The following is a 14,084-nucleotide window of genomic DNA, read 5'->3' as shown; positions in this document are numbered from 1 at the left end:
TTAATAGCTCTTAGCATCATAATGTTTTGGATGCAATAATAAAATCATAACTTTCTTGATTAAAAATTAGAAAACTGAGGCCCAGAAACAGGCAAAGTTACTCAGTTGCTGAGCTGAGACTACAATTTCTGTATTCTTTTTACAGTTTTAAAACCCCAGGTGCTAAAAACACAATATAATTAAGTAAAACTCTTCAGTATGATTTGTGAATGATTGTTTTGGCTTTTCAATGAAGTGTGAAATACTCTGATAGCTGCCAAAGTGTCAAATAGCCCCTGTAGCTGTAAATGGAAGTGTGATTTATGACCTTTGGTTTTCTAGTGACCTTTATTTGATCTAACAATGAGCAGCTACACTTAAAACTTTGAATAAGCAAGTGGAACGAGGATGCATAGGAAATATCTAAAGATAATACTCATTTTAAAAAATGCTTTTCACAAAGAGCTGAAGCACTATCAAACACAACCACCACCTCTGTCACATCAACCAGTTCTTGAATCACTGTGATGGGTGAAGCACCAATATAAATAAAATGAGGCCTAATGACTAGGCTTGATCTAGGGAAGTCCGCAAAGGGGAAGAAAAATCACTAAACTTTTAATTGGGCCTTGCTAATAGACCTAACACATCATTCCTCTCCAAAGTCCATCTCTATTCCAAAGTGGAAAAACAAAAACTCAGCAACCAAGATAAAAGTGTGTTTTTTATAATATTAAATTCTTGTAAAATTTATATTTTAATGGAGTTCCATTTTTGTGCGCTGGGCATCCATTACATAGTATTTTTTAAGTTCTTTGTATACTTAAAGCATACAGGACTTGCTACATATTGATAGTTATTTTACATATTTAAAATAAGCTTCTATAGTGTGGAGTCATCTTTGGTTTCCTCTCCCAATCTTTGCATAATGCAGGGGTCCACTGCAAACTAAGGCCTGTGAGCCAAATCTAGCCTGCTGCCTGTTCCTGTATAGCCCACAAACTAAAAATTATTTTTACGTTTTAAAATGGTTGAAAGGAATCAAAAGATTATTTCGTGATATGTGAAAATTATAAGAAATTCAAGTGGGAATATCCATAAACAAAGTTTTAATGGAACACTGCCATGCTCACTTATACACTGTCTATGGCTGCTTTCAGGATACTGTAGCATAGTTGAGCAGTTGCCTAAAATATCTGGGCTTTCACAGAAAAAAGTTTGCTTACCCTTGAAATAATTCTTTGAAATATGAAAAAATTAAAATTAAAGGGGCTTTAATTATAGTTTGCCTTAATAAATGTTTAACATATAAGCATTTCTAATTTTCAAACAATTGCAGCCCACTCCTCTTTGTGTTACTTTTATCTCATAAATAATTTTGAATGATAAATATTTGTGAAACTCCAGATTTTCCTACTCAAGGAAGTTCTGAAAAATACAAAGTGAGGATTTGATATAAGCACCTGTTGTTAGAAGGTGGCCAACAGAGATAAAAAGAAGGGGCTGGCCAAAAGCGGCAAGGAAGAGTTCTGTTCTGCAAATGAGTGGCGTAAGTTTGCCGCAAAAACAAAACAAAACAAAACAAAAACAGTCCCAAGGTAAATCCAGGTATCAAGACTAGATATGGGGATAACGGTAGCATCATTAATAGGAATAAGGCAGTCAAGAGGAGGAACTGGTAGAGAAGACTGAGTACAGTTTTGGAAACACTGAATTTGAGAGACTGTTGGAATGTCCACTGTCAACTAGGCAGCAATATAACATGAGAAATTTCAGGGCTAGATATTCCATATATATATATATGTATATGTATATACATATATATATGTATATATATGTATATACATATATATATATAAAATATTTAGCCACTGATACTGTCACACCTGCAAGTTCCCAAAAAAACTCTATGATTAAGATGTTTTTAATCCAGCCCTGCACCAATGGCTTCGCAATTCCACATCTCCAATTTATTAATCAAACACCATTTGTGAGGCAATGTCACAGGCCCCATTGGTGTTTCTCCATTTGAATGGTTGCTGAATATTTACCTATGCTTTGACAACCTCCACTGATGTCGAATGAGAGAAGAGAAACACAACCACCTTCTCTCCCCAATACAAACTCACACTCAGCGTGGATAATCACAAAGCCTCCACAGGTTAACAGATGAAAAGAAATGAGCAGTCAACACAAACATCGAGCCCTCTTTGTGGTGTCAAGGCAGCAGGTGGGGGAGGGAGAAGAGAGGAGATGATCCTCCTCTCCTGGTTGAAGGCATCACTGAGAAGTACAGGGAAGGGGCCAGCTGTGTCAAGAGGGAGGACGCTAAGAACCTGGTCATCTATGTGCATGTTCCCCAAAGTCACAGGTCATAAGTCCTTAGCACACTGCTGCAGAGGGATCTGCCTTTGATGGCTCAGAACCGGCATGATCTTCTACATTAATTGTGTGTGTGTGTGCGTTGTGTGTGTGCATGTGTGCACGTGTGTGTTTGAGGGTGAGGTTTTAAGACTAATCCATGGGATGAATTTTTTCATTCAAATAGAATGGTCTGTGGTGGACCCAAGATTATACAGCAGGAAGATAAAGGCATTTAGCTCTGAACCCTAATATTGTCTCTGCTCCCCACTTTCCTGCAAGAATTCCACCTTCTACTCATCTGACCCAGCCTCATGGGGGCTTGGCTGGGAAGTGTGGAGCGAGGGGGAGGGGAATGGGATCACACACCCTCAGCCAGCAACTGGTATGCCTGCACACAACAGTGCTCTAGACATACGTGCTGCATGAACGAATTTGTGACTTAGTCACTGATCTCTTCTCGTCACTTTTTAGCAACTTTCCCAAAGGGAGAGCAAAGCCTTCTCATCCCACTCTTCCCTTCTCCCCAGCATGGAAACGCCTTGGAATTTCTGCCCTTGCGTCAGGATAGAGGTGGGATGCTCAGAGGTGGGGACTCCTGGCTACCTGCCCCAGGCTGCTCTGGCCTTAGCTGGTCCTGGGGTGGAGGCCACCAGGGAACTGTGAGTGTGAGGAGGTCAACTTCAGCTCCTCAAAACATGGGAGTCTCCCGTCCCCAAGAGACCTTCTCAATCTTTGGGACTGTTGGGCTGTGAACTGGTCAAGAGAGGTATATGGTCCAGCTCCTGACTCAAGACCCCTGCTTGAGCAGCTGGATGAGGAGGGACGGCAGATATGCCTAATGGAACCAGCCACAGAGGAAGCGCAAAGTGGCGTTTCACCCAGGAACACAGTCAAAACACGCAGGCAGGCGGGTGAGCAGTGTGAGGCAGCTCATCAGGCATGGTTTAATTTCTACTTGGCGATGCCTTCTGCTTTATTTTCAATACAATCAGGACAAGGTGTATCCAGAAGTCACCCTACCACCTGGTACCTGGTACAGCATCACTTGAGGTCTATTACAATGCAGCTTAGTGCCCACTCGAGCACCCCTGAGGCCCCCCACAGGGCAGCATGCATCGGTTTCTGATGTGTTAGGGGCAGTCTGGCCCACATGGGCCTGAAGCCAGAACAGTCTGCAAGTGACAGTGCCCAGAGCACAGAGACAGGCAGGAGGCCCAGATGCGAATGTGGGATTTGGGAGAAGAGCAACAGGAGGGCTCCTGCCAGCCCCTCATGTTAGCTCAAATACCTCAAACTCAATAATCACAGTCCATCTTTCCTCCTCTCCCTGGATTATTTCCTTAGCCTCGCCCCTCCCTCCTCCAGAACATCAGAAGAACTTTCTGCACTTGAGCTTGACTTGAGGGAAGGAGAGAATTTCGATTAGCAAAGAGGAGGACAGGTGAGGGTGTGGTGATTAAAGGTGAAGGCCCCTGCCCTCTGCTCCTGAATCACCCCTCTCCTGGTGGAGGGAGGGGGTGGAAAGAGTGGGTTCTGGCCAGGAACCATTCACCAAGTAGCTGGAAACATCTGCCCTGAGCAGGTCCACCTAGGGCTCTACAGAGGGTGCAGTGAGCATGGTCTGGCTCCCCCAGTTTGTGCCACCCCAAGTGCCCGCTGGGAGAGGACAGGGCAGAGAATGCCATCTGGACACAGGCTCGCTCTCACCCCCTGGTCTTCTCAGGTGACTGTCAGGTCAGAGAGCCGCCCTCTTCAGATAATACAGCTCAGGTGAAAGAGGCTTAGGTGGGTCTCCATGGCAACCACCAATCAGGAACTGGGCCGCCTCCAGGGTTCATCAGAGGAACTGTGGTTCCAGCCTCTGGGGACACACACACAAACACACACACACACACCACAAACACCAGTCACACACACACACCACAAACACCAGTCACACACACACACCACAAACACCAGTCCAGGGTGCATCCCTTTTCTGGCCTATGTTTTTTTCTCTCAGCACAACTTCTGAGAGATAGAAAGAGAGGAAAAAGCATGAGGCAGCAGCCAGCAGCACAAGAGAAAAAGGAGGGAGGCGTTTAGATTCAGTCTTCCTTCTACCCTGTCCTCCTGTGGCTGCTGAACCTCCTGCATTTCCCTGAAGAGACCCAGACACTCTCTTCTCCCAGACTAGGAAGCAGAAAACAGGACCCCCGCGGGACCTTTCACCTGCACAGAGCTGGACCTCAGAAATCCTTGGTCCAGGAAGATCCCACATGCCGGGGAGCGGCTAGGCCCATGCACTGCGGCTGCTGAGCCTGTGCTCTAGAGCTGGCGAGCCACAACTACTGAAGCCTGTGCGCCTGGAGCCCATGCTCTGCAGGGGGAGAGGCCACCGCAGCAAGGGTCCCAGGCCCCCCCACACACACACAGCGTGCAGCGATGGGGGGTGTCCCCCACTCACCGCAACTAAAGAAAGCCCGCCCACAGCAACAAAGACCCAATGCAGCCAAAAACAAATAAAATAAATAAATTTAAAAAAAAGATACTTTTATGTTATGTTCTGTGTGTGTATGTGTGCGTCCCTTTAGCTGACTATGGAACACAGTTATTACAGAGAGAAGGGGAAGTTTTTAAACATTTCATTTATATGGTTCAAAATAATGAGCCATAGGAAAGTATGTGTTTAAATGCACATATGAAATTGTCTGCTGTTGACTTTATCAGCTCTGTCCTTAAATAAACACACAGAGAGAAAAACATCAACAACTAGAAAAGACGTATTTCCATAGATGTGTCCTCAAGAGTTAAAAAAAATAGCTTGACCTTAACCATGGAGTAAAATAATCAATTTAACCTCAAAGGCTAGACACTGAAAATGGGATATATTTTACTGCAATCACAGATTAAGAGAAAATTAGCACTAAAAGGGGTCTTTTGAGATAACTGTGATAGTTTCCTATTGGATGGTTGACACTGATAATCTCAAAGTTGAGTGATTCGCTCAAGGTCTTACAGACAGTCTCTGTGAGGACCAAGACTAGAAACCAGTGCCCTATATACCATACTATGATAGCTTAGCTTAATGAAAAAAATTAGTAAATATCTGATAACAGTCTTTTACTCAACCCAAACCCTTTATATCATGCTTGGTACCAATGAGCACAGTGAATGTTAGAAGACCTTATACAAACACTAAGACACTTGAGGACTAATTCTCTAAGAAGTACAGTTATATAGTAGGTTATGTATTTCAATGTATTTGTTTTACTCACTAGAACTAGAAAACATAAGGCCTCTGGAAATTAATGTACACTTCCCTGTGAAACTCTTCTGGTTTAATTAACAGTAAACATTATCAAAAGTCATTTAAGACCTAAGGCTGGGTATACAGTCAAGTATATATAAGAGATTTAAGATAGCTTTATATGGGTAAAATGATGTGCTAAAATCTGTTGATGACAACTAGAATAAATGCAATGAAGGTATTTATAGGGCTCTATTTGAGGTGTTTTACATTAAGTCAAAGAGCTCTTCTGAACACAAAAAAATGAAAACAGTCATTAAATGGTGTGGTTTGTATAAAGTGATTTGCTGACAGATCAAACAGCTAAAACTTACACATACATTCACACCAAGCAAATCATCAGGCCTGTCAGTTCAGAATAAACCTGGTACTAATTTCCTTCACTGAGCAAAAAACAATGTTGGTAAAAACACCACATTCAATTTTTAAAAATAATTTAATAACATGTCATTGCAAACATACTTCAAAATGAACAACTACTAAAGCAATGCTTATAGAGAATTTTTGGAAGCAAGATATTAAAGCAGCAGTTTAAGAGCATTATTATTACTATCAAGAATAAGATATTTTCTACTCTAATTCACTTGAGAAATATGATGCAGTCCCGTCAACAATGATGAGTCACTATAGGCAGTGATTCTTTCATAAGAGGTGGGCATAGAACAATATACAAAAAGACTTGTGTAAAAAGCCTTCAGGAATTCTGCCCATAGCCTCCCTCCCGCAAAATCCTAGAACATCCTTCCACCACACCGTGAATCAAAGTTAGAAAGCAAAGCTTAAAATTAGTTTCAAGTTAATGACTGTCACTAATTAACTAGTGGGCAAAGGTGACACAAACCCAAGAGATGAAATGACAAAGATTCTGAAAGATTAATAATTTCACAAACAACAGCAATAAACACAAGATAAGATCAGAAAGGTTCTAGAAGTGAAAATAACTGACACTTCAGATACACTAAAGAAATCATATAAATGGCCATAACCTTTTTTTTAGATTTATTTTTGGCTGCAGTGGGTCTTCTTCGCTGCACGCTGGCTTTCTCTAGTTGTAGCGAGTGGGGGCTACTCTTCGTTGCAGTGTGTGGGCTTCTCACTGCAGTGGCTTCTCTTGTTGAGGAGCACAGGCTCTAGTTGCACGGGCTTCAGTAGTTGCAGCACATGGGCTCAGCAGTTGTTGCACGCGGGCCCTAGAGCTCGCGGGCTTCAGTAGTTGCAGCACGCAGGCTCTAGGGTGTGCGGGCTTCAGTAGTTTTGGTGTGTGGGCTCAGTAGTTGTGGCTTGCGGGCTCTAGAGCGCAGGCTCAGTAGTTGTGGCACATGGGCTTAGTTACTCCGCAGTATGTGGGATCTTCCTGGAGCAGAGACTGAACCTGTGTCCCCTGCATTGGCAGGAGGATTCTTAACCACTGTGCCACCAGGGAAGTCCCTAAATGGCCATAACCTTTTAACACGAGTAAGAAAATGAAGGACCTTCATGTTTTTTGGTATATTTATCAATTTAGAAATATAAAGTTTATATAGATGAATAACATTAAGGAAATACTAAATTTTCAGATATGTATTTTAATCTGATTAATATATATTTAATCTGGATCATTGATTTTTCCAATAAAGTCCTACATTTTTGGTAACTGGATACTCTGTGATTCAATCTATAATTCTCCCCACTGAAACTTAAGTACATCTATACAAAAGAACTTCTAAGAATTATGTATGGACTGACTTCTACATAGCTGAGAGAAACCTGTTCTTCTGTATGTAGAGTAGTGATGACAGTACAAAGAGTAATGATTTCTTAGCTTAGTTAAGATCCTACACTATATGGTTGATTTTATCTAAGCCTGTTGTTAGATATTTATATATATATGAAAAACATATATGGAAAAACTCAATTACAATAGAGTATTCAGGCACTTTAATGCAGACTACACAGAAAAAGCCAGCACATTTTAATATATATATGTTTTTAAAAGACCCCAATAAATGTATTCATTAATATTTCAATTGCTTAGGGAACTGATCAATTCTATATATAGCTAAAGGTCCCACTTGTCAAGATTTGCCATATGTATAAATTTTATAAGTTGGCTTCTAAAAATAAGCAAAAAATGTAAAACATATCTCTACTAAAACTATTACTCTCAATATGATAGAGTTTGTATGATGACTGTTATCTTCAGGAATGTTAGCAAATTTTCAATTGCTCCTAATTCCATTTTATTTCCAAGGATGAATGTTTATGGGTTTGTTTTCCCTAAAACAAGGGCTCCTGATTCTTTTAGAACCACAAAAGGGACAGAAATGACTAGCTAAATTAACTGTTAAGATAAGTAAAACAAAACTGATTATTACACATTACCAAGACACAGATTTTACCATGCAGAATATTTAAAAAAAAAACACCACCGAAGTTTTACCTCTACACAGGTTTTCATCCCTGAGGCAGCAGCATAGTGCAGGGGTGTGTTCTTTTTGTTATCAACTGCATCAACAGCTGCTCTCTCATATTCGCCTTGGTCAAGTTTTGCTCCTTTCCATCTTAAAATCATCTGCAGACAGTCTGCTCTTCTAAAATCATCTTCCGCGGGGCGTGCTAAGCGAGGATGAAGGGCTCCTTCCGATATCATAATTTGAGGGCCCATACATAACAAATGCATAGATGTTTCATTGTGTACATTCCGTTTATTTGGATTTCCATCTCTACCAAAAAGAAAGGTCCTAAAATGGTAAAGGAAAAGGATGAAAATCAGTTTTTTCCTACCTTGAAATAGTACACAGAAGATACATTTAAAAGGTAACCTCTACTTTTAAGCTGCTAATCCAATTTCTATTGAAGCACTGTTTCAAAATACGTTGAATGACTAATTCTTAGTTATAAAAAACTCCATTCTAGAATAATAATACCAAAAAACCAAAGTTGCATATCTTTACAGTATTTGCTAATTAAAGAGAAAAAGGCATAGGAAGAAAAAAGAAAGGTAAGGAAAAGGAAAATGAAAGAGAAGTGAAGAAACAAGGAAGATAAAAGGAAGGGGAGGAAGAAGGAAAGGAACCGAAAGGGCCACTTACAGACTAAGATGTCAATTAACATAAATGCCTTAGGTACAGTATTAAACATACCACACCAATTTTTTTTGTTTATTGCTCTGCTCTATTTTTTTTCTTGAGTACATATTTACTTAATAAGGATGGTGACAATATAAGCGAAGCAAGCAATGCATAAGTCTGGGAGCTAGTGGGAACGTTAAATGTTAAATCTAGGAAAAATTTCTCTACCTAAGTCTTTGGCTAGCCTTTGAAAGAATAAGGCACATATTACACGTTGTAATACTTTTTGAGGGGAGTAAGCTATGGTTAGTTCTGGGAGAAAAAGATCTAATTCCAACGTGGCAGCCCTTACCAATGGTAGGTCTAGGTGAGCTGCCTTAGCTACTGCCAAACCCAGATCTGAGAGTTGTGCCTAGCATCCATGCCTAGCATCCACTACATCCTTGAGCTAGGGTCAATGGACTAATATTTGAGCCAGTTCAGTGGCCATAATAGGATACTGGAAAATGAGTTGGATAAAACCTACTAAAATACAGTCAGCCTGTACTAAAAAACACAAATACACTATGAAATGGGCATACAGTCCCATATCTGAAGATGAATCACATTTACTGCGGAGGTATGGTATCATTTGCGTTCCTATGTCCAAGTACAGAAGAGCAATGGGAAGGGAGCAGAGTCAAACTCTTAAATCCTAGATTCATCTGAATTGTTTTTAGGTTAGTTTCAGCTTAGAACAAGAAAAACCAAAAACCCTGACCAAAAAGGAACTAGGATGGGCTTTTCAATTTGAATGAGTTAGCCAAGGTGGAACGCTCTTATCAGAAAAAGGCTGAGTAAGTTGTCCTAAAGTAGTAGAAGGTCCCAGACAACTTTCAGAACAACTCTGCATATTTCCTGTTTTTATAATTCAAGATTCTACACAGCTCGGCAATATAGCCCTTCAAAACTAGCCTGAAAGTAAGACATGAAGTCTCTGAAGCAGAAACAAATGAAATATTATTACTTATAATAACCATGCCAGTCCCTCATAACCCAACTCTTACCACTGGGGTAATGCAATCCAAGCCCGATCAGACATCACAGTACAATACATGTACTGGGGTCTGCGCTGTGGGCGAATGTGACAGGCAGACTAATGTCCCCACCCCAAAGAGGTTTATGTCCTAATTCCTGGAACCTGTGAATATGTTACCTTACACGGTAAAAGGGACTTTGCAGATAAGATTAAGTTAAGGTTCTTGACATTGGGAAATTATCCTAGATTATCCAGGTGGGCCCAATGTAATCTTGAGTCCTTAGAAGAGAAAGACAGGAGGGTGAGAATCAGAGAGATATTCGAAGATGCTATGCTCTGTCTTTAAAAATGGTAGAAGGGGTCACAAGCCAAGAAGTGCAGGCAGCTTTTGGAAACTGGAAAAGGTAAGGTAAGGGATTCTACCCAGGAGCCTGCAGAAGGAATACAGCTCTGCCAAAACCTTGAGTTTAATCCAGTGAAACCATTTGAGACTTCTGATCTCCAGAGCTTTAAGATAGTAAATTTGTGTTAAGTCACCAAGTTTGTGGTAATTTGTTACAGCAACAATAGGAAGTTAATAAAGCAATTAGCTGCAAAAATAAGACTCTGGAAGGCTTGTATAGCAGACCTCCTCCCCTCTGGAGATGGGGGGAGGCAGGGAGAGAAGCGGGTGGGGGGGTGTCAGAGTGGGGGAACCTATCCTATCCTTGAGTGTGAACAAATTGTCCTAGGGAAGATCCTGGGTTCTTATGGTTTGGAATGTAAAATATGTTTCTGGGCAGAAGATAAGACTAGCATCTCTGAGTCTTACAACTTAGGGAACGTCTCAATGGTCTTAGGTCTCATCCACACCTTATTCAAATGTAAACATGTATCTCCTGAGAGGTAAACCTCTCTGGAGTTCTCAATCTCTACTCAGTCAAAGTTTAACTTCCAAGGCTTGTCTTTTAAGCCCAGGTCCCAAGTTCTAATAAAATTTGCTCAGAAAACCCTAACTGTGCATATTTTCTCTACAGTCCTACATAGCCTTTATGGCCTTCTGACCCCTGCAGTACATTTGTAGGCTCTTCATTGCTTGCTCTGCTATTTGGTTCCCCAAGACCTGACCTAGCCATCTAAACAAACCCAGCCCTACTTAGAAGCCTCTTTACACAACGTGGCCTCCTCCAGTGGCATTTGGTCATTCCCTTCTTTGTCTTCCTATAATATTCTAATTATATAATTCATTACATTGTATCACAGTTACTTTCTTACATATCTTTTCCCTTCTCCCACTTGGTTTACAGCCTTCTATGGCAGGGTCTATATCCTGTTCTTTCTTGAATCCCCAATACAGTGTCAGACACAGAGCAGACTCTTGCTATAATTTTGATAGATGAACTGAATGAATATTACTTTTATTGGGAATATATTAAGATAGAATTGTAGATCTCTCAAGCCAGCAGTGTAGCCGACTGGTAAAGAACATGGTATCTAGTACAGACTGCCAGACTCTAATCCCAGTTCTGTCACTTTTTAGCTATATGATCTTACACAAGTTACATAATAGCTAACATATATATAATCAACATAAATATATACTTAATATATGTAATATATATAACCAACTAATATATGGTTGATAGTCTTTGACCAAGTAAACCTACTCCTGGAATTTATCCTAAAGGAAATAACTTAAAGAATAAAAATCTATAGGAACAATGACATTCAATATACTGTTATCTTGAATAGAAAAATCTGTAGTAACTTAAATGTCTGGTTATAGGAAAAATGGGAAACATAAATCATGGTCTTTCTATACAATAGAAAATTATAAATTATAAAGTCATTGAAAAGTCTATCTATGAACACTTATAGCTAAAACTAGAAGGGAACAAGGAATAATTCTAACAGTTGTTTAAGGGAGGCAGGAATGTGAGTAGTTTTATTTATTTATATAACCATAATGTTGCTTCATAGTTTAAAAGAAAAAAAAAGGAAAAATATATTTTCCCTAAGTCAACAACTGATGATAATATTCTCAGTGATATCTCCCTGTATTTATAATGGTTGAATTATAGTGGATTATAATGAATAACCAAAATCTAGACAATACTCTAAAAATGTGTTCAAGATTAAAACTTCTTCTAAGAGGCATTATTAAGAATAAAAAAGATTTCATATTCTTAAAAATTTAATTTAGAAATAAATTATTAAAATTAATTCAGAGTCTATAAGATTCTGTACAACCACATTTATTTAGCCTTTCCTATCCCTATTTCCAATATATCATTTATTTTCTCTTTTAGTTTGTTCAGGAGAGAAACAAACCATGGAATTTAATACAAGGAATTATCAGCACGGAATTTAATACAAGTTGGAAGGATGTCAGCTGATATGGAGAAAGCTCTCTTTCTCTATCAATCTCTCTCTCATTAAACAATTCTAGATCCTCCCCAATAGAGGGAAGAGATAGTGTGATAATTTTGCAAATGTTCTTATACCCAATCTGCCAGACTCTGATTAATCAAACCAAACAAACGTTATTATTCTGAAGTTAAAGTATTAAAATAGCTTCTTTATACATATTTATTCAGGAAAGATTCTCAAATTTATTAGACATAGTACAATACCTGCATAAATATTTTGTACTAAAACTGTAAAGCTGGATGTTCTAATTTTATTGATTCATATTACTACTTTTTTATTATGTTTAATTTAAAAAGCAGAATCTTCTTTAATTTACATGAATGAATGAACAGAACTATAAATTTATAATTGATATGTAAGTTTTAGATAGGCACCTTTCTATAACTATGCCAGTAATCATGAAGTATATTTTACTACTTGCATATAAGGTTAATTCTGGAACAAGGACAGGAGATAATTGGCAGGAAGATGGAATAAGGAAAACATTAACCTGGAAAAAAAAATCCCTTTCATTTGACCCTAATAACCCATCCAGAAGCCATCTGTTTTTCTAGATTCTTTCACTGTTAATTATCAAACAGTCAGTTTATATCTGCTACCTATATTTCTTCTACATTTAATCTCCACCTCAGTACGACCCTATTCTGATCACTGTACTAAAATTGCACTCTTTCAGAGCTAAATTCTTATCACTGTCCTCAATTCTTGTTTTTAATCTGAAACTAATAATCCATTTATATCCTGACCTCTGTATCACCTCGGTTTCCATAACTACACTTTTTTTTTTTTTTGCGGCACGCGGGCCTCTCACTGCCATGGCCTCTCCCGTTGCGGAGCACAGGCTCCGGACACGCAGGCTCAGCGGCCATGGCTCACGGGCCCAGCTACTCCGCGGCATGTGGGATCCTCCCGGACCGGGGCACGAACCTGTGTCCCCTGCATCGGCAGGCGGGCTCTCAACCACTGCGCCACCAGGGAAGTCCTACTACACATCTTTTTAACAGACCTCTTAATTTTTTCAGTACAATCTTTTACCCATGAAGATGGCTTCACTTTCCTATCCCCTTACTGGAAGCAAATTCACTTCCTGAATCTATTTACTTCTCCATACACATTCCCTCCTTTCAGAGAGCACATCTACTCTTAAAGTCACTTATCTTTCAATGGTTTCTATGAATACACTTTGTAAGCTGTAAACTTTTATCAGAACCCAAATAATAGACAGTGGTAGCAGAATCATGGTTTCTCTCAAAGGGCTTCTACTATCACTTCTGTGATAATTCTTAATTCTCTTTCACCCTGTCTAATGTGACCTTTAGACCATATTCTAACTTCTCAGAGTCCCATTTCTCTTGCATATTTCATCATTATCTCATATTCAGTTGAGCTCCCCCCAAAATAACAGTGTTCTCTCTTAGGGCCTCAGTTTCTTGCCATAACACTCTTATCCTCCCAGTCACTTAACATACACATACACTTTCAGTTGCTTTTAAAACTTTTCTTCCATGCAACATTATTTTTGAGCAGTCGTTGTTTGCCAGGTACTATTTTAGAAGTTAGGCATATTGTTAAGAAAACAGATTAACTCCCTGCCCTTATAGTGTTTGCATACAAGGGAGGTTAGGAGAAGAGAACTGCATTGAACCATTTAAAAGAATTTAATAACTCCTGAAACATGAGTCAAAAAAATAGATATCAATAACTGGAAACTCTATTTTAATTCTCAGAGTTTAGTATTAACATATGCTTTGATAAAGACATGCTTTAATAAAGATTTTATATTTTATTTATACCAAAAGACAGGCCCCTTTTATTTCCAAGGAAGCACAAGAAGCTGTCCTGTAAAATCTAAGGAATAAGCACTCTAATTCCCCATTTTATACATGACTTTCCTAAGAAGCTACAACTAATGAACTGTATATCCAAACTAGAACATGCTGACTCCAAAGTCTAAACAGTCTTTTTGCTACATTAA

General features: G+C 39.3%; 1 protein-coding gene across 9 annotated transcripts in view; it reads right to left on the bottom strand.

Annotated features, from left to right (window-relative positions):
• Window positions 1–14,084, bottom strand: part of ANKIB1 (ankyrin repeat and IBR domain containing 1) — a 158,751-nt gene that overhangs the window by 60,604 nt on the left and 84,063 nt on the right. For all 9 annotated transcript variants that reach the window (XM_089917621.1, XM_089917623.1, XM_022585669.2 and 6 more), the window contains one exon: window positions 8,052–8,352. In XM_089917621.1, coding sequence (XP_089773747.1) covers window positions 8,052–8,352 — 301 coding nt within the window. The remainder of the gene's footprint in view (window positions 1–8,051; window positions 8,353–14,084) is intronic.

This window comes from Delphinapterus leucas, chromosome 9 (assembly GCF_059928025.1).
Source record: "Delphinapterus leucas isolate spDelLeu-1000000601 "Yukka" chromosome 9, BTC_Dleu_Yukka2, whole genome shotgun sequence".
Lineage (NCBI taxonomy): Eukaryota > Metazoa > Chordata > Mammalia > Artiodactyla > Monodontidae > Delphinapterus > Delphinapterus leucas.
The sequence above is the reverse complement of the archived record's forward strand: the minus strand, read 5'-3'. Positions and strand labels throughout refer to the sequence as shown.